The sequence below is a fragment of the Talpa europaea genome (genome assembly GCF_964194135.1).
Source record: "Talpa europaea genome assembly, chromosome: 13".
In the NCBI taxonomy this organism is placed as follows: Eukaryota; Metazoa; Chordata; class Mammalia; order Eulipotyphla; family Talpidae; genus Talpa; species Talpa europaea.
This window is the reverse complement of record NC_140080.1, coordinates 12,724,443-12,743,201: the sequence shown is the minus strand read 5'-3', so window position 1 is coordinate 12,743,201 and position 18,759 is coordinate 12,724,443. Positions and strand designations below refer to the sequence as shown.

The 18,759-nt window shown below is 40.4% G+C and overlaps 1 protein-coding gene across 1 annotated transcript in view; it reads left to right on the top strand.

Annotated features, from left to right (window-relative positions):
- The window catches only part of QRFPR (pyroglutamylated RFamide peptide receptor), a gene marked incomplete at both ends in the record, with an annotated part of 31,370 nt that extends 19,820 nt beyond the window's left edge, over positions 1–11,550 (top strand). The window contains 5 exons of the mRNA XM_084251727.1: positions 2,452–2,610; positions 4,449–4,510; positions 8,470–8,705; positions 10,438–10,535; positions 11,210–11,550. Of these exons, the coding sequence (XP_084107853.1) occupies positions 2,452–2,610; positions 4,449–4,510; positions 8,470–8,705; positions 10,438–10,535; positions 11,210–11,550 (896 nt within the window). The remainder of the gene's footprint in view (positions 1–2,451; positions 2,611–4,448; positions 4,511–8,469; positions 8,706–10,437; positions 10,536–11,209) is intronic.
- Between the last annotated feature and the right edge of the window lie 7,209 nt (positions 11,551–18,759).

Sequence of the window (18,759 nt, the reverse complement as noted above, 5' to 3'; positions counted from 1 at the left end):
GACGCAATAGCTGATTGATAGGTAGCTTGAGAAGGTAAGGTATCTGAAGGAAGTTGGGGGCTCAGAGGATTGGTGTGACGCTGGAAGGATAGAACTGCAACATGTAGGGCCCACATCCAGAGACGTGCATCAGTAACTGAACAGTGGTCTGTTAACACTGGTGGCCTGGTGACTGCATGACCTAATCTGGTGAGCACGTGACTGTACCACCTCAAGCCGCCCTTCCACCTTCATTGCACTCTTAACATTGGAGAGGAGCACAGACAGGTTTCTGCTATCCCTTCCCTATTAGGAGCTCTTACCTAACCTAACATGGGGGAGAGTTTATGCACCAGAGGAGATTGTGTTTCTATTTGGGAATGCAGGTGGATGGTGGACAATCAAAATATGACAGCCATTCTAGGCAGGTTCTGAGAAACTCAATTCTGATATTAAAAATCATGTACTCTCATTAGGGCAAAAGGGAAGCACATCCCAAGAAAACAGTATAGAATTCCCTATACAGGGAATTTTGGGATTATCTCAGTTTCCTGTTGCCATTTATGGGAAGAAGTGTCCCAAAGGACACGTTCTTGCAAAATAGCTGAGACCTCTACAGTTCACAGAGGGCAGGCTCTCATAAAAGGAGCCACCTGAAGAGTTCAACAGAGAGATTACCAGAACAGAGTGGTGAAAAAGAATGGTGGAGTTCTTGACAGACATTCATTGAAGGGCAGAGAAAAAGCAAACTCTTCAATGTCTACTTTGCTTCAGGCTTCTAGACCTTGAAAAATGACCTCAAATTACAAGGGGCAAAGATAGTCAAATGTAAATAAGATCTAAGATAAATGAACAGCTAGCACAAGAGCATCTACCTATTTTTAAAAGAACTCAAATCTTCAGCCTAGACAAATGACATGCCATAATATTGAAGAATATTGGAGACATGATCAAGGAAACACGGAGAGTGATGTCCAGAGAGCTGGCTGGAGAAATGTCAGAAGGGATGAGTAATTGGCATATGCTACTGGATTCATTAAAAGGCTAAGGTGACATGTAACGGAACTACAGCTTGGTGCAAAAGTCTCAGGTGGATTATTACACAGATGATTTGTGAGCATGTGGACAAGAAAACTGCCACATCGTGCATTGAGATAAGTAAGGGTGATGTAGTGGGAAGAACTGAGTCAGTGACGCTGTGTAGACCTGAGCAAATCACCTAGATCGTCTGAGCTATAGTAGCTCTAGCTGGGAAATAAGTTTAGAGAACTGGATGTCCTTTAGTGGGCTGTTTAGCCACAAAAAAAATCTATAGGAACAAATGTACCAAATTTAGCTCAATTCTTTTAATCAGACTGTCTGATGAAAATAGCTGCCAATACGAAACTATACCTTCTGTGGTTAGTAGTTCAGCAACACTCACATCAATCTCTGACTGATGGGTTGGGATTGATCCATTTTTTACACATGATGAAATTGAAGTTCACAGTGGCTAATAAATGAGATCAATCAGGATCACGGTGTAGATCCTGACTGATATCAGGGAATAAGCTGGCAAATCTCCCATACTATTATGATGGACAAGATGATTTCTTGTCTTTAGAAGAGAGAACACTACAACGGGTTAACACTAAATGGGATAACAATACAAAACCCAGGACAGAGAAGGTGAGGAGAGGATTCTGCTTTTAGAGAGCACTTGCAATGGCTTGTATTCCCTGAGCTTATGATTCTGTGATAGTTTAGAGTAATTAATTTTGGGGGAAAATAATTTGGCAGTAATGAGCAAGATGGATTCAAGAGCCGAGATGTCACAACAGGGGTTATAAATACAAATGGCCAAGGGCCAGAAGAGAGTACAAACATTTTTAATATTGGCAATGCATTCAAATATTTTAAAACATTATGTAAACCAAAGGCAGCTTGTTTGCAGGCCAATTTTTGCCTAGGGGGTACCAGTTGGAGATCTCTGTCGTACCGAAAGTGAATCAGTTAAGAATGTGGGGAGTTTTGGACAGGACATCAGAGGTAGATAAAAGATAAAAGAGGACATCTGGAAGTCTTTGATGAGAATCATCCTTCTGCTGTGATTTGACAGGCGACCAAAAGGGAAGGCAGGGGGAGAAAAATTACTCATTTAGAACCTAGGAGATTACTTTACATTGACTTTGCTCTTTTTCAAGCAAGGTCACACTTACTTTTTTTTTTTCCTATTATCATCAGTCAGAGACTTACTTGCTCTCTCATTGTCTTATTATGCATAATTATATATGATTTAGGAATTTCGTATCCATTTCCAGAGAGAAAATACCAGCCCAGGCAACCTCTCTCAATTATGTTGTATTTATTACATAATTATAGTCCTAAGACTTTTGAACAGAAGCCCAGAATTACCCCCAATAATTATGACAAAGAGACAGCTCCAACCCGAATTCTCTTTTGCTGGCTAAGAGCTCCTGTTTCCTGCTCTAGGTGCCTTCGTTTGCAAGCTGGTGCCATTCGTGCAGTCCACCGCTATCGTGACTGAGATTCTCACCATGACCTGCATCGCCGTGGAGAGGCACCAGGGACTTGTGCATCCCTTTAAAATGAAGCGTCAATACACCCACCGAAGAGCCTTCACCATGCTCGGTGAGGCCACTGGCGAGACCACAGTGCTGATGCCATCCTTCAATGCAACACAAAGAGAATTTCTTCCCAAAGTACCAGATTTATTCACTAGAGGAGTAGATTCTCACGTAGCTCCTCGGCACTAGGGTGTAATGTGAAGGTTTCAGGCCTCTCCCTTTGTCACCCTCTGCGCATCTCTCCTTTAGGCCTATCTCAGTACAGAGTCTCTCACTGCAGGCTAACCTCTGCAGCTGAAGTCTTATCCTCTCAGGCATTACTTCAATAGATCTGAGGCAAGCTCTCATGGCAATGCCATCCTAACAGTCATTAGATTAATAAATTCATCCTGAGGGAGGAAGTCTAGAAGCTCTGATGTCCTTGTTAGGGCAGGGACAGTCTGATAGCAGGCAGGAAAGATGTTTGGAAGGTGGAGTGCACAACAGCAGAGACCAGTAACCCATGAGGACAGTGGGTACCATGTGTTGGAGATGCCTGGGAAAGATACGTTCCACCCATTTCATGGCTGTGCCTCAGGCAGTCCCAAATCCTCAGCCTGCTCTCGCTTTTCCTGAGCGAGTGATGAGGAGCAGACGTCTAGAGACAAACAGTAGACTTGAAGCCATGTCCCTAAGTCTAGCACAGTCTACCAGAAGTGTTTCTCCTTCCCAGCATAGTGAGGAAGCCATGACAACCTCATGTGCAACACGGTGGTTTGGATGTAGTGCGGCTAAGAAATCAGAGGCACAGGAGCCCCCCCCCCCAGTGGGATAATCAAAGAGCAAAACTGACTGATGTCCCATTTGAGTGGAATGAGCAAATATTTATTCCTGCAGAAAGAATTTAGCCAGCCAGGGATAGAATCATCGAATGAACCCCTGAAGGCTTTGCCATGCCAAACTCATTTTAAATAGTTTGAAATAAATCAATAGGGGAAAAGAAAAAACTTCATTAGATTCAGTTAGTTAGTTTCAAATTTATGTCATATCCTCCCCACAATGAATTCAAAGACTTCCCAGCTTTTAATAATTGATAACACTCTAACATCTGAATAGCTGAACTGAGCGTTTGAGTGTGGAAGAGGGGAGAGCAAGGAATACACAGAGGAGAGGAGTTATCAAAAAGGAACGAGAAGTAGAAGGAGTCTCAACCTTTGAAAGCAAAGTTAAAGAAGGTTTTAAATCAAGGAGGTTCATCTCCCCATGGGGATTCAAGCACTGTTGCCTAAAGCCTCTCCCCCTAGTTCTGGGACACTGGGAACCGCTGTGCCCACATGCCCTGGGCCTCCTCCTGGCTGAGACTGCCTTGCGCTAGACCTCGGCCTTCTAGAATTCCTGCCGGAAGCGGCCACAGATTATAGTGGTAATGTACACCTAATCCCCATGTTGCTATCCCCAAACAGGCAGTGGATCTAGGAGGCCTGGCAATGAATTAAGTCAATCAGATGCGATTTCTCCAAAATTTCTATGAAAGATTGGAGAAGTGATTGGATGTAAGACAACAACTGGATGATAACGAGGTGGGGGCAGGGAGAACTTACTCATGAATCCTAGCACTCCCTTGAAACACTGAATTGTAAGGACCTCATGGATCAGGTAAAGTGATTTGGGTTTTTATTTTTCAGAAATAGAACCGCAGTAAAGAGTCTTAAACACTTAAAATGTGTTTTGGGAAGACTATTCAGCAGCGACTACGACGATAGTGATGGGCTAGAAGGGAGATCATGTGAGGGGCCACCGCACTGCCCCTGGGCAGAGACGACACTGTGCATTCAGCACAGGGAGTCTTGCTGGGGACATGATTGAGCATGGGTGTACTGTGCAGCACTGAGTTGAATGCTGATGATTTTAATGTGCTTCCAGGTGTGGTCTGGCTGGTGGCAATCATCGTAGGCTCACCTATGTGGCATGTACAACGACTTGAGGTACTTTTGGGATGGGGATTGATAATCATATTGTTGAAATGTCTTTCCAACTCTCTTCGTTATAGTAATTTCCTTCCTGCAGAAGCATTACAGCATATTTGTACCATTTCAGTTATTTCACTGAGATTTGCAAGTACTATACAGGATTTTGTTTTAGATTATTTCCTGTTTTATCTAGCACTTTCTTTTTTTAATATTTTATTTTATATAATTCTTACATCATTTTTCATTTTTGCACAATGCATGCATTTTCATTTGGTTATATTCCCCATACAATTGCACCCCACCCTTATTTTGACCCTAATTCTTTCTCTCCCTGCCACTCCCCACCCCATAGTGTGTCTCTGGTTTATAGTTGCTTGTTGCTTGTTGATTTTTACTTTGTATTAATTAGTCTTTTTCCTGGTCCCTTATTTAGGTTTTCTAAATTCCTGCTATGAGTGAGACCATCCGGTATTTTTCTTTTTCTTTCTGACTTATTTCGCCAAACATGATCCCTTCTAGCTCCATCCATGTTGCTGCAAACTCATCTAGCACTTTTTTAATCTTATATTACGACTTAACGATTAAAGTATCAGGTTTACTTTCCACACTTTCTGCCAGTGAACATGACTTTTCCTAGTATCCTCGGGGGTCTTGTTATGATTTAAGGTTCCAGTGGCTGTTCCAGAATTTTATTTTTAGACTCATAAAATAAAAACTGTAGTTGACTATCTACTTATTAGTTGAGTCTCTCATTTAGGTTCTTTCTTAACTTTCTATTAATCAGTAAATTAAAATTCCAATTGTAAACACATGAGGGGCTCGTGTCACCCAGCCCAGCTTCTCACACCTTTCTCAAGGGGCACAGCCCACTTCACTGACCCGCAGTGATGGGACTGTGCATTTCAATGACCTGGTTCCCCACATGGGCACGTGTGAACATGTCTTGCAGAGGAGATGATGCCTAGACAGCAGTCTCCAAAGACAGTTGGGTTGGGGGGTGCTTACACACCACCTGTGATAATTTTTAAAACCATATATCCTTTTTATACCTTTTAAAAATGACAAAGGCAAGTGCAAAACTACTGCCATTCAATGTCCATTGGCAAGGCTGTCCAGTGAACCCCGAGGCGAGGCCACATTCAGAAAGTGGCTGACTTTTTGGCTGCTGCTATATTGAATGGGCTGCACTGCAGATCAGAGCAGACAGTGACTCCATTCTATCCTGTTCTACCTATAAAAATGCAATCTGAATACTTCCCAGTCCTCTGATGACATCCTTTGGATGAAGTCTTGAATGGGCCTCCACCAGTCATTCAGATAATAAAATTCATCTGGTCACATTCAGTCACAAGAACAGTACTAGGGATGCCATTGCCAGCTGCTGCAACATGAGTTCGATCCCCAGCCAGGGAGCTACCCACGTGGTGCAGCAGACCTCCCCTGACTCACCCGCTGCTCCCCTCAGCAGTGTATTTCAGTCAGTCTGCCTGTTCTGTTCCCCTCTCTGTCTCTGTAAATCCTCTGAGTCCCCTCCCCACCACATACCTCTGGTCTATACCCCCATTCTTGTACGCATAAATAAATGAATCTTTAAAAAAATTAGAACAGTATTAGTTCCATTATTAAAATGTCCAGTCCAGCATCACAACCCCATACATCAATAATCCCAATTTAAAACATCCCTTTCCCCAGGTTATGACATCTGTAGATCTAGAATCCTACAATGCAGAGGGGGCACATGACCCTCTTACCTCTGCCTCCTTGCCTTGGGATGCTCTCATGCCTGATCAGTTGGCTGTCTCTGACTCAGTTGCCCTCTCTGACTGATGTCATCAGACTCATTCTTTACCTTAAGGGTTTTCCAAAGACATCAATACTACCATGAAAGCTTCCAACTGCTACTCCCTTCACCTGCCTCTCATGCAGGTCCTTTAGGATCCAGAAACAACTGCCGGTGGCCAGCAACTTTTTCTGAGGGCCTCTTACCTCCAGCAGGAAACCCGTACTCAGGGACCCCTTTCCTAAGGACCCAACACAGTTTCAACTTATCGGGTCCACTTTTGTTTGTCATAGAACACAAGGAGATTTGTCTATTTTTAAAAATAAATGTATTTTATCATATGCTCTGAATATATTTTAAATATTTAACTTGCTTAGTTTGTAGAAAATGCACATAATCTAATTGGCAAAGCCCATTGTAAATTAGACAGACCAGCCAAATCAGATCTGCTTTTTAGGTAAGATTTCATTTTTGAAATCAAGTGAATACAGTGATACGTATTCCATGCCACCTTCCCTCACTTAAATTCTATTAGCGAGAGTGTATACCACGGTCTGAGTTTATCACCTGGATGACACCACCGTTTCTCACTAATGTTCTCCTTTGTTCTCACTGGGCTCTTTCTCAGAAGTGATATATTTTACAATTTTCAGGGAATCGAAGCAATGAGACAGTTAAACCAGTCATCACTTCTGCCTCTCACTGTTTGAAAAATGTGCATTCAGAACATCTCAACATCTGTCAAAATACCTTTCTTTTTTTAATGCCAAGCTTTGCCCTGGATGGCAGTACACGTAATATAATGAAAAGCACAAAGTCCTATCGTGGAGTGGGTGTGTTGATCAGGGGCTTTGCTAACATCAGAACTTGAATCATCTCTTTTTCTGGTGCCCATAGTAAGAGTTGAGTTGGGTGAGGGGTGGGATTTGTGTCCAGTAGGCAGGGATCATGAAAAAGGACCAAGGAATGGGGCCAAGCATTACACCTGAACCTCTGGCATCCTTTTAGGCAGTGGAAGTTCGGAGACATGCACATTTGGAAAGAGAAGGGCTAAACTCAGCTTCCATCAAACCATCCAAACATGCCCTCAGGAAGCCTCAGCTTGTCCCCAAAGCAAGTTGAACCCTCCTGGGGGCTACCAGGCTAGCTCTGTGCTCTAGGACATGCCCATATATGGCCCTGTGGTTGTCTTGCAAGCTTTATGACACAGTCTAAATGACATTGATGTCTTGTCCTCAGACTTGAATATTCATACCTTTGATGAATATATTAAAAAAGTTCTCACCCACTCCCCCCCCCCATGCCATTGGTCTTGAAGATTGGTGATAAAATTTTCCAGGAACGAAGACAGAAATATGTCTATGAGCTAACAATGCTTCATCCAGAAAGCTCTAGAACAACTAAAGTGACAATTGTTTTCATAAATTATCTATTTTTTATTGATACTATTCAGATAAATAAAATTTTAAATATATTTTAAATGTTTGGTTTCTTATCAGCTTTTTCTATTAACATTATTATTAAATATTTGAATTCATGAGTCTGTCAGAAAGAATATTAATAAGTAGACATTGGCTTGCTGTAAAATGTGTAACTGCAAGGTTTAGAACTGAGCTTGGAAATGTAGATTGGCAAAAATTTAAATCATAATTTCTCCTTAGTTTCAGAATCTAAAAGTTACCAACCAGCTGCGTTTTAAAAATCTTTGCAGTAGTCTGATTGCACTTGGCAATATCTGGAACAAAATACAGGTTTTCAGGACTTATCAGGTAGAAGAAGTCTGATGCCTTGTCAAAATTTGTCTCCTCAGCAACTGAGGAAGCAAAATAATGTAATACTAAACTAACTGGCTGGCTTATGATACAAAACTTTTTTTTTTCATTGCTCATTTTTTGGGTCCTGGTTCCAATTGAGAATTTATGATGCTATGTAAAAAGTTGAGAAAGACAAAAAATGAAAATAGGCTACAGACCTTAATTCCATTTAAAATAGAAAAGAAATTATGCAACAAATTTAAGCAGTGAAGTAGAAAAACCACATTTTGCAACAGAATAACGATTACATTGTATCTGACTTAAACTATGTAACCATATTAAATATGTAAGAATTTGAAAAATGGTGCATTACTTGGAAGTTTTCTGGTCTTTTCATGCTGACTACGGGCTCTTCTAACTGAATTATTTTTATTTTAAAGATTAAGTATGACTTCTTATATGAAAAAGAACATATCTGCTGCTTGGAAGAATGGACCAGCCCCGTGCACCAGAAAATCTACACCACCTGCATCCTTGTCATCCTCTTCCTCCTGCCTCTAACGTTGATGCTTATCCTGTACAGTAAAATCGGTTATGAACTCTGGATAAAGAAAAGAGTGGGAGATGGTTCGGTGCTTCGAGCTATTCACGGAAAAGAAATGTCAAAAATAACCAGGTTGGTTTAATGAATTATTCACTTCTGTGGGTTTTTTTTTTTTTAAGATTTGTTTATTTATGCATACAAGAACTGGGGTGCAGGCCAGAGCTGGAGGTTGAGAGGATTCACCAGAGACATGATGGGGAGCAGAACAGGCAGACTGACTGAAATACACTGCTGAGGGGAGCAGTGGGCGAGTCAGGAGAGGTCTGCTGAGCCATGTGGGTAGCTCCCTGGCCAGGGATCAAACTCGTGCTGCAGTGGCTGCAGACAGCTTCATAGGTTGTGTCTTAACCCCTCGCGCCACCAGGTAGGCCCATTTACTTCTGTTTAAACTAGTGTTAATTACTTGTGCTGGCAGGGACATTTGCCGGGGATCTCAGAATTCCTGGACAATTAAGTCAGTGTCATGTGAAATTCACATTTAGGCTATGGGCTGGCTTTAAACTTCTGAGCTTTTATGCGTGGACAGGAAGAAAGAGCAAGACCACCAGCTTCCAAATGAAAGGGGAGCCATTAAGAAACTTACTGGGCATTTGGAAAATGGTTACGTCTTTGTGTGTCTGACAGCCACAGAAGGAAGAGGAGGGATGCCTTCCTCTCCCCGACACTCACTAGCTAGACAAGGTGGGCAAGACTCCTTTCTCCCAAGGCCTCAGCTTTCCTCATGTGTACCAGAGATGTAATAACCTTCGTCTTCACTTCCTTTCAGCCGTGCATGATGCTAAACTATGTGGGGTGGCACGTAGGAAGAGCCTCTGGAAACTACAGCATGCTGTTTAAATTATATTATCGATATGTTTATTTTGATCTAAGTGTTTTAATTTCTGATCAGTGTATTATTAGATATTTTAAAACACAGTTTCCTGCTATGCTATTCGTTTTTATAATCTGCACTGAATAGCTATTAAAAACAAAACCAAAAAAATCTTACAAGAATTCTAATGGCTTCATCATTTCTTTAAGTATGCAGTGACCTCTAGTGCCCAGTTTGGATAAATAAATCATTGCTCTGAACTTCTAGGTGCGGGACTGTCCTCCAGCATCTTTGGACATGTTGGTTTAGCTCTTCCACTTCCTTGGATGAAAGGGTTACTAGGGTGAAATAAGAAATAATGAATAGGACTTTTTTTTTTTACTCAACTTAAAGCACCATGCAAGTGTGTAGATCTTCTGCAGATGTCCATCTTCTTTAGAGGAGTTTCTGGAGAAAACAAATTTGATTCCTGAGCTAATGGCATTATTTAGATACATAAGAAAAGATCACATTTAATTCTATCCTTAGGGTTTACATGGTTCTTAAATATTGATATTTTTCCATCAAAGGCATGAGTGTGCTTCAGTATAAAATGAGTAAGAGCTTAGGCACTGAAGTTAGACTCCTAAGTTTAAGTCCAAACGAGCCCTTATGAATTCAATCTTACTAGCCATCTGACTTGCAAGTTACTTAATGTTCTCAGTGCCTCAGTTTCTGCATCTGTCAAATGGTCCATAGGGAATATTAGTGACATAATCCTTGCTAAGCAGATGGCAGAGTGCTGAACACGCCTTGTTTATGAGCAATACAGGGTGTTACAGCAGAGAATAGCAATAAGGAAGGATGAGAAACAGACAATAACTAACCTATCATGAGCTTCATTAACATTTGAAAAATTATGGTTGAAAGGCTCAAATTCTATCGAACAACTTTGTTATTGATGCTACACATTTGCCGAGTAGCAAGCTAATGCAGTGTGTCCTGACGGTGCAGGAAGAAGCAGCGTGCTGTCATTATGATGGTGACGGTGGTGGCCCTCTTTGCCGTGTGCTGGGCACCTTTCCACATTGTTCACATGATGATTGAATACAGTGAGTACCTGCAGCTCTCGTTGGATGGAAGTTCTAGTTCATTTCCTGCTACAATGGACTCTGAGTCATTGACATTTGTTAATGTTCTCTTGGGAACAAATAGCAAAACACCCAATCATAGATGGCTATGGTTAGATTTTCAATAATAACAGAAGGTAATGACATGCTTTTGAGATCCTAGTCCATGTGATGCCTTCTGTTAAGCCACTTAAACTTGGGGAGGGCTCACATGCCATAAGTGTTTCCTGCTTGCAACTCTGATTGGACCTACTTGAATTTCATAATGAGGATGGTTTCAGCTAAAATGTTGGTGTATTCTCTCTGGTAATCTCAGACGTAGCATGACACTCAAATGACTGTGTTTGTTTTCATTTGAGTGAACCTTTATAGGACAATTCCTGCTTCCAGTTTACACAAAGCTTGGATTCAAGTTGAAATACAACAAGCCCCTAATATGAGCTATGCCTATAATCATATCTTCTCTAAGAATGGAGACATCTTTTTTCACCCCACATGTCAATGACTCTTCCCAAAATGGTATTGAGATTTTTTCACACCTTAAACACTCGTACAAGTGTGAGCATTTTTGGTAAAGATTGTTCAGAAACAGAAATTTTTACTTTTTTGCTCAATGAAAACATGTATGCATTCTAAAGTACTGTTTTCTATCTCAGGTAATTTTGAAAAGAAATATGATGATGTCACAATCAAGATGATCTTCGCAATAGTGCAAATAATTGGATTCTCCAATTCCATCTGTAATCCCATTGTTTATGCATTTCTGAATGAAAACTTCAAAAAAAACTTTTTATCTGCAGTTTGTTACTGCCTAGTCAAAGAAACAGTGTCTCCAACACGACAGCATGGAAACTCAGGAATTTCAATGATGCAGAAGAAAAGAGAATTTTCCCGGAGAGAAAACCGGATAGAGGAGACCAAAGGAGAAACATTCAGTGATGGCAACATTGAAGTCAAATTGTGTGAGCCACCAGTGGAGAGAAAACACCTCAAATGACATCCTGACCCATTTAATTCTGAACTTTCTACAAAGTGGATTCTAATTTACCAGTGTCTTCATTATCACCACACATATATCAATTGTAAGAGAGAATTATTTTAAACAAAGATGACATTTTATCATTTAAAATGATGAAGAAAAGAAACCTTAAATCATTTTCCATAAAAATATGACATCACACACAAAAACACATTATTGAAAACTTAGTAAGCCATCCTTGTAGATTATAAAAGTGGATTTGGAAAAAAATCTCACATATAAATAAATGTTTTGGGCCTCTGGTTTTTATTCCTAAATGGCCACAGTAATGTGACATTCTGTATACTGCTGAATTGGGAGGAGATGAAAAAATAACTTTCAAAAAATTGTATTTCCTTGCAGAGACTGAGTCCTAGGCCTTGCAAATCTTTTCTCCTCTCCTTCCTGGCCCAAGGCCAATCCTGTAACCATACTCCTCAAAGTTCTCCATCTGGCCAAGAAGCATTCTAGCTTGGTAACCCTCTTTGCATTTATTGGAGCTGGAGGCGCTGGAACATCACTTTGTGTCATACACCTGGCTTTGTTCAGTTCACATGGCATTTAGGACATAAAGAATAACCTAGAACCCTGGAACAAACAGGGTCCCAATAATCAATATCAGTTCTACTCAGTGAACTATACTGGATTCCTTGGCTGCTGTTACATTTACAAAACTGTGTTAACTCAGCAAAACCTAAGTGTAAACTATTTTCCAAATTACTATTTAATGAACTGGAAAAAGCAATTAAAAAAAGAGATTTCAAGGTAAAAGAGTATTTAAGAAGTCTAAAAGTATATCTTGTCTCCAAAAAGAATAGGCATTTCAAATACAATAGTTTTTCACTAAATTCCACCAATCTGAATGTGTTCACAAATAACTATGGAATAATTTCTTGTTTAAAGTATTAACATTTTTCCCCTCCCTGCTGCAATCCTATTAGAATAAAAGAATAACAAAATATATAAACACACAGTAGTGATGAAAGAGGGTAGTCACAGCGGATGAGAAATTTCAATAAATTTCTTGAAAATGAAATCTAGATGGTGCTTATCAGCATTATAATCATATAAAAAAACAGCATAGCAAGTCACAGGTAGAAGGAGGGAATTACTCTTTTCAACAGAATTCCAGAGATTCAGGATCTTTTAGATACTCTCTGAATCAGAGAGGAAGAGAAAGTGATGCCCACAAAAGAGAAAGAATTACTGATGATTTCTCTACAGAACACTTAGTCAACTCTAGGACACTGCATCATTCACTTTGTAAACAATGACCCTTGGAAAGTTTACCTCTCAGTCCTTAACACTTCCTCCCTCCAGACACAGGTTTCCTCTTGAAGAGATAGACACTTCTCCAAAGAAGATATACAGATGGCCAACAGGCACATGAAAAAAATGTACATCCACTCTTATTATCAGAGAAATATGCATCAAAACCAAAATAAGATACCATATTACACCAGAGACAATGGTCCATATCAGAAAGATCAGAAAGTTTTGGAGAGGATGTGGAGAAAAATGTACCTAATGCATGCTGCTGGTATGAATGTAGACTGGTCCAGACCCCACAGTAGACAGTATGGAAGTTTCTCAAAATATTAAAAATACATCTGTCCTCTGATCCAGCATTTCTACTCTTATGTGTAAGAGTAGAAATTCTGCCAAAAGAATGAAAAAACACTAATTGGAAGGGATATTTGCATGCCTATGTTCACTGCAGCGCGATTTCTAATACCAACATATGGAAACAATGTAAGTGCCCAAGGACAGATGAGTGGATTAAGAAGTGGTATGTATACACAATAGAATACTGCTCGGTGAAGGAAAATGAAATAATGTCACTTGCAAAACATGAAGAGAATTGGAGGGGATTGTGCTAAAGTAAAATAAAAGTCACAAGGAGGAAGACAAATTTTACTTATATGTGGAATATAAAAGACAAAGCAAAGGAACAAATAGACAAAAACACAGTCTTGAAATGTGAGTACAGAACTGAGTCTCCCAGAAAATGAGGGGTTTGGGGGTGGTATTGTGGTGGAGGACTGTGGGTGCTTTGGTGGTGGGTGCATTGTAGTAACATATACCTGAAGAGGTGTGAACTTGTACCCCTAAATCAAATGCAGTATCAAAAATTAGCATTGCCTTAGTAAACATACTTTTAAAATAATAATTTAGAAATTTTTTAAAAAAAAATTTAAGAACTACATCATTTAGAATGACCACTGGCAGAAACCTGAGTGTTCTAGAATGCCAGAGTGCCCAACTGTGATGACCCATCACCCCAAATCAACCACTTACTACCCTTAGCCCCTGTTCACAGAGCTCTTGGTCAGTTTCCCATTTTTGCATTCTTGAAGGACTCTTTAGACATTTTACAAAACCCTGAAAAATGAAGGTACAAGACTAAGAAAATGAGGTAGATTATTATGCCCTAGAGTAGTAACTAATTCAAGGGAACAAAAGAGCACTTAGAATTGAATTTAATTCATATTCTCCAAGAGATTTAAGATGTTGTTTTTGTAAATTCATAAATAAAGCATGCTACGAAAGGAACAATTAATCTCTGGGAAATTAAAAATAGCTGAAATTAAGAAAAGGTAATTTACTCATCCTTATTTTCCATATAATTAGTAGGAGAAACAATAAAACTTCCTTCAAAAATGCTCTCTGAAGTATGTTTTATGACAAACTTCTTGAGGCTGTGTTTATAATTCAGAGTGCTGTCTGGAGACAGATGGAACATTCAAACTCAGTAATTTGAGGCAAGATGAACAAAGGAACCATTAACAAAGATGTGAGCAGGGTATAGAAAAATGAAAGGGTTAGTGTAGTTCCAGCTGCTGATAGAAAGAAGGCTCTCTTCTCATCCCTGGGCCTGAAGATGAAAGAGGAAGAACAGGAGAAGGAGAAAAACAAGTAATTGAGAGTGAGCAGGCCAGGTTGAGCTTGCTACAGAACAGGAGCCATGATCTTGGGTAGACCAGGTAGCCAGTCCAAACTCCCCCTCAGCAAGGGTGCTATGGTCATAACTACACAGACTTGACTCTTCCTCCTCTCATGTGTCTGTGGTTTGGATCCCCAAATGCAAGGAGCCCCATAGTGTAGGAATGGGCCAGAGAAATGGTTCTGGGTGAGCAAATGTAGAGTATCCAGAGCACGTATGTATGATTAGTTGTGCCCTCATGTTTTGACATGGGTTTACCTGAATAGAAAAGCCTTAAGTTCTAAGTCCATGTCCTAAAATACATCTACGTCTGTAGTTTTCTTTTATGATACCAATGTGGCTGTTTAGGATTTTGATGTCGGGCTGAGATATCTTATTTCTCTCTTAAAATTTGTTCTTTGTCTTAGAGCCTATAAAACTTTACTAACCTGTGTTTAGATAAGTATTTTCTTTCCTTTTGGTACTCTTGGACTATTTTTTTTTAAAGATCTATTTTATTGATACAAGAACTGGGGTACAGGCCAGATGCGAGGGAGGGTGAGAGGATTCACCAGAGACGGAGCAGGGAGCAGAACAGGCAGACTGACGAAATACGCTGCTGAGGGGAGCAGCAGGCAAGACAGGAGAGGTCTGCTTGCCATGTGGGTTGCTCCAAGGCCGGTGGGGATTGAACCGGAACTGCAGAGGCTGCGGACAGCTTCACAGCAGTGTGCTCAACCACCTGCACCACCAGGGAGGCCCCACTCTTAGACTATTTTTAACAGGAGGTTTATATTCTTTATTTTTAGAAAGCTCTTAAATTATTATTTCTTTAAGAATTTTCTGCCTTCTAATTTTTATTTTTCTTTCCAAGATCTCTAGTCCATGGATAAAACATAAAATTCCTACTCTCCATTTCACTTTATTTCTTATTGGTGACCTTTTTCATTTTTTAAAACTTCCTTGATAGCTTCTGGAAGAATTCTGTTATCTGATATCCTTGTTCAGTAATTTTCAGCTTTGATGCTGCCTTTTCATCTCAATATTTGTATTTCAAATTTCATATTTTTCACGCTGAGTATCTCCCCTTGATTTCTTATTGTAAATCTAAGCTTCTTCAGAATCTTAACATTTCTTGAAGGATATTTAATACACTTAAATTTTCCTCATTCTGTTTATTTTGCGTGACTACATTGATTGCTTAGTCTACCACCTTCTTTAATAGCAGCTGTGTTCTTCAGATGTCTCACTCACTTAGCCACTCAAAGTCCTAGAAATCTTGGCTAGTAAAACACAGGAGGGAGGTCTAACAGTGCCTGGTTCCAGGTGCTGGCTTGTGGACTCCAGAAGAGTTTATTGAGAGGGGGGCTGTCTCTCAAGGGGCAGAGTTGCCAGCACCCCAGTTTAGATAACACCATTTTCGTTTGCTTTCTCCCTCAGGCAACACTGACCACCTTAATGCACTGTCAGCTGAACTCCCTTTTTAAATGAAGATGAACTCACCCACACTTTACCTTATCTGGGCATCTATGTATGCCTTATTATTTGTTGAATGATTTCTAGATGCTAGATTTTTCTCTGCAAGACAGTCAACTCTAGGTATTAATGAATTTAGTCCAAAGATTCTGCCACATTCTTGGAGAAAACTAACTGATCATCTCAAAAACAGACACACACTTATAATTTTCTTAATAGCCATTTCCTAAACTTTCTTTTTGTAAAATTTTTTAAGATTTATTTATTTTTTATACAAGCACTGGGGTACAGTCAGAAGCGCGGGAGGGTGAGAGAATTCACCAGAGCCAGAGCGGAGAGCAGAAGAGGCAGACTGACGAAGTGCACTGTGAGAGGAGCAGCGGGCGGCAGGAGAGGTCTGCGCGCCATGTGGGACCCTTGCCTGGTGGCTGGGGTTTCAACAGGTGCTGCAGAGGCTGCAGGCAGCTTTGAAACCCAGCGCTCAATTGCTGCGCCACTAGGGAGGCCCCATTTCCTAAACTTTCAAGTACATAACACCAAAGAATTTATAAAATGTGCAAAGAATAAAATATGCATGCAAAACAATAATTTATACTTTAAAAATCAGCTTTATTAACTGAAAATGTTAAGAAATTACACTACAAATCATGTTAAGATTTCTGCTTTTGATTTCTATCATTAGTCAAGGAGGCAGAATATGCATATAAAATAACTAACACTAGGTAGCAAAAGATGCATCAAATGAGAGATACAGATATTACTTTGGAAATTTAGAGAAGGTCATGTCTCCTGTCAAGGAGACAATAAGGAAATGAGAACTGAAATTTGAATGGTCAGAGGGAACAAAGAACGTCCTCTACAAGGACAGTAGTGCAGATAAAGATTCCTAGAGGTAGTCAGGGAGAGTCTATAGAAATTTAACTAGGACAGTTTTAAAGTAAAGACATCTAGGGCCTCCCCTGGTGGTGCAGTGGTTGGTTGCTGGGCTGCGAATCTGTCTGCAGCCTCTGCAGCGCCGGTTCGATCCCTGGCCCCAGGGCGAGGGTCCCACATGGCACGCAGACCTCTCCTGCTGCCCGCTGCTTCCCTCAGCAGTGTATTTCGTCACTCTGCCTGTTCTGTTCCCTGCTTTGGCTCCGGTGAATTCTCTCATCCTCCGGCACTTCTGACTGTACCCAGTGCTTGCATAAATAAATAAATCTTTAAAAAAAAAAGAAAAAGAAACAAAGATACTAAGTAGAACAAAAAGAAAGAAAGAAAGAAAGAAAGAAAGAAAGAAAGAAAGAAAGAAAGAAAGAAAGAAAGAAAGAAAGAAAGAAAGAAAGAAAGAAAGAAAGACATCTACTATGAGTGGGAACTGAGTTTGAAGAGTTAGAGTGTGTAGAAATACTTCAGAACAGTCAGCTATGGGTCTGCTTCTAGAGAAGATGAATGAAAGGTATCTGTGTAAGCAGGTAGGCCATCTTAAAGTGAGATTTCACAAGTGACTGGTTAACTAAGGCATGGTTTTGTGTCATTTTCTCACAATGGCAAAGAGTAAATGGAATCACCTCGGAATTCATGTCAGCAAAGAAAGTGAACACAAAAAAGAACACTCTTATACCAGGTGTTTTCCTAAAAATGTAAGTTTTTCTATTTTAATAATGGAAAAAATAATATGGAAATAAATACTAAGGAGGAAGAGAACTGATTTGAAGCAGGTAAATGGAGATGTAGGGCTACCCCTCTGTCCTCAGGCATAGATAAAAGAGCAGGAAGAGGCCAGTGGTGTGAATGTGGCACAGATACCATTGGTAGGCAGAGACTACATGGGATTGAGGGTTGTCTGATATCATTGTTCCAGGTGAAAACATAAAGTGGAGGAACCTCTGGACATCACCCTTTCCTCATCAAGCCCTGGGAGCCGAAAGAGGACAATGTCTCTCCCCTTTGAAAGGGGCCATGCTGATTTTAATATTCTTGGAAAATGGACTATCGCTCGGGCTTTCAAAATTCAGTAGGAGAAATGTTAGTTCCTAAAACTGTCCCAGAACTGATGAAAGCTTTGTGCATTCATGGTGACAGATAACATCCTTATCCTAAGCTCGTTTTTCTTTGTCACAAGAGAGAGAGGGTAAAAATACACAGCTGAATCACTTGCAAGATGTTCCATTTACTAGGGAGAAGGTCGAGAGAAAAGCAAGTAAAAGCACCTATTTTATATTCCTGCACCATCTTCCCCTGCTTTTCTTTGTGAAGAGCGTGGACAGAATTGATCTCTCTCCCAACTCTTTGGGCACTTTTGCCCACAGCACCTTCGCTGGCAACTAGTCTTGTTCTGCCTTCTGTCGTTGTCTTAAATCCTATTAGCTTTTGTGTCCTCACATCACGCATATTTTCATATATTCACAGATTTCTGCAAATGTTAAGTGGTGGATGAGCTGCTCACCTGGTCTGGCCCACTTGAACCCCAGAATCAGAATGTCCATGAGTATGTGAACACACGTGGTGGTATTTTTCAACAAGCCATCCCATTTCCTGTGCAGGAAGCCCCAAGGTGGGAAAGAAAAGAACCATCCTGTGTTATGCCATGTTGCTCAACCTCACGGTCTAGCGTGCTGAGGCTTTTTAGTCTGGTTTTGAGACCCTTGTTTCTAGGTTTGGGCACTGTTTCATTTTATTTGCTCTCAATACTTAGTTCTACATTTTACTGCCTTTACTCTGACCCTGCTACGTGGACCATTGAAAGACTGGTATTGCTACGGTTCTTTCTCTTACCTGGCCACACTATTTCCACAAGATTTATGTAA